At 59.5% G+C, this 2130-nt stretch overlaps 1 protein-coding gene across 1 annotated transcript in view; it reads right to left on the bottom strand.

Moving 5' to 3' along the window:
• Positions 1-483: 483 nt before the first annotated feature.
• Positions 484-2130, bottom strand: part of RAB7A (RAB7A, member RAS oncogene family) — a 19189-nt gene continuing 17542 nt past the window's right edge. Inside the window, exon 5 of the mRNA XM_006169816.3 lies at positions 484-1892. Within this exon, the coding sequence (XP_006169878.1) occupies positions 1797-1892 (96 nt within the window). The 3' untranslated portion in view covers positions 484-1796. The remainder of the gene's footprint in view (positions 1893-2130) is intronic.

Raw genomic sequence — 2130 nt, 5'->3', positions numbered from 1 at the left:
AGGCAGGTCAGTGGCAGGATCGGTCGGCAGCCTGATGGCGTGGGCATCACCACGGGGACCAGCGGGCCACAGCCCTGGACTCGGGGTGGGAGTGGTAAGGACTGGCAGGAGGCTCCCAGGGAAGCACAAGGACTGAGCGAGGGCGGCAGGAGAGCTGGCGTCTGACCACTGTGGCCCCCACGTCACAGCTGCTGGGCGATGTCCGAGTGCTCGGGCACTGGACGCAGGCCCTGCCGGTCCAACCTCTCTCCTGGGGCAACACAGAATCGGCGACACCATGCACGAGCAGCCAAGAGTGGGACCACATGCCCAGCCAGGCTGGCTGCACCCACTGTGACCGGGCCGGAGGCGGCAGCTCGGTGCCCATCCCAGCTATGACGATGGCAAAGGCCCTGTGCTCGTGAGGCAGGGCTCCGACTGGCCACTAGGTCTCTGCTGAGCCGAGCGCCTGGAGCAGGGAGAAAAGACGGGCAGACGCAGACCTTCGTTTTGTTACGTTTTATTGGCATCACGTCTGTCTCTTTACAGAAGAGCTCACCCCACACCGAGAAGGTGGACCTCCGGAAGGAGAAGAGCTTGGCGAGCAAGCTACGGTGCAGGGCGGGGGGTGCCAGGGCTCCAGAGGGCGGGTTACCCAGGGGGCGATGGTGTGTGTGGGGGTGCCAGGGCTCCAGAGGGCGGGTTACGGGGGCGGGTGAACATCAGGGACTGGGCGAGGGAAGGTCTGCCAACCAAAGGCCACCATGACCCTGGAAGGCGCGCCTCCTACAAGGAGTTGGAGTCGCCGGGACAGATGTGCTCAGCGTTCCCCCCCACCCCCCCAGCCACCAGCTGCCCTAGCAGCGGAGGGTCGGAAGTGCAGGGCAGGAAAAAAGGGGTGGCAAGTTTTAATTCCCAAAGTAATAGCCACTTTACCCAGTGCACACGCACACACCACTGTATTACGCAAACCAACCTTCTGGAAAATGCAGACACAGAGGGAGACAGTTCCCTGGAGATGGAAATCTTTTTGGCTCTGAAGTCTTGGGTAAAGGTGCACATGATTCGGTGTCCCCTGTACAGAATACTGCCAGCTGGGCTTCCAGGTTCGGCACTGACTGCGACCCGCCCTAACCTCACACGTCTGCACTACAAAACTTAATCACGTGATCCGAGACTTTCTTACACTAATTCATACATTTTTAATTGGTTGCATATATTAACATGTACTATAAGATTCTTTTCTAAGAAGCATTACATAATAAATGGATACTGTAAAAAGATCTGATTAGTTAAAAGTAACAAGCATTAACAGATACGTACAAAACTCAGCCTGAGCAGACTGGGTGTGAGCGCTGATGGAGCATGGGCACCAGCCTTCCCACGGGGAGCCTTCAAGGAGCAGGGGCAGGGCAGAAAGACCACAAGACCGTTAAAAAAATCAGGTAACTAATTAGACACAGATTAACTGTAAACAGTTCTCTCTCTCCAGTGGACAAAAAATAAGCTTCCGATGCTGATTCCACGTCAGACTGATTTCTACAGCCGGCCCGCCTGCGGCCACACAGGCCCATGCAGGGGTGGGCAGATGCCCAGGCGCTGTGGCAGGCCTGGGCTGGAATCTGCTCGTGTAAGGGGTGTGTGTGTGTGTGTGTGTGTGTGTGTGTGTGTGGGCGCGCTCGCGCGTGAGAGAGAGAGAGGTGGGGCGTAACCGGTGGGGCTTCTGGCAGCTGGACGTGAGACCAGTTTTTGCGGTTTGGAGGGTGCAAGGCCTCGTGTGCTCCGTCTGTGGAGGCCTGTGCTCGCCCTGCAGCCCTTCAGCAACTGCAGCTCTCTGCTGAGGCCTTGGCCCGGTCGTTCTTGTCCAGCTTGATAGGCTCGGGGAATTCGTTGTACAGCTCCACCTCCGTCTCCTGGGCAGGGAGGGGAGAGGCTGGTTGTAGGGGCGCGGGGGGGCGGGGGCTGAGCGTGGCCCAGCAGGGGAGGAGCGTCCTACTAGGAGCCAGTCCACCCTCGCAGAGGACAGTCAGCTTAGGCAGCACTGACAGGCTTGGCCGGCCTCACTGAGCCGGCCGGCCTCACTGAGCCGCCCGGCCAGGCCGCAGCCTGGAGGCCCTGGCCACGAGCAGGCGCTCTGCAGGTCCCGTGCCG

This window comes from Tupaia chinensis, unplaced genomic scaffold (genome assembly GCF_000334495.1).
Source record: "Tupaia chinensis unplaced genomic scaffold, TupChi_1.0 Scaffold147500_2, whole genome shotgun sequence".
NCBI lineage: Eukaryota > Metazoa > Chordata > Mammalia > Scandentia > Tupaiidae > Tupaia > Tupaia belangeri.
The sequence above is the reverse complement of the archived record's forward strand: the minus strand, read 5'-3'. Positions and strand labels throughout refer to the sequence as shown.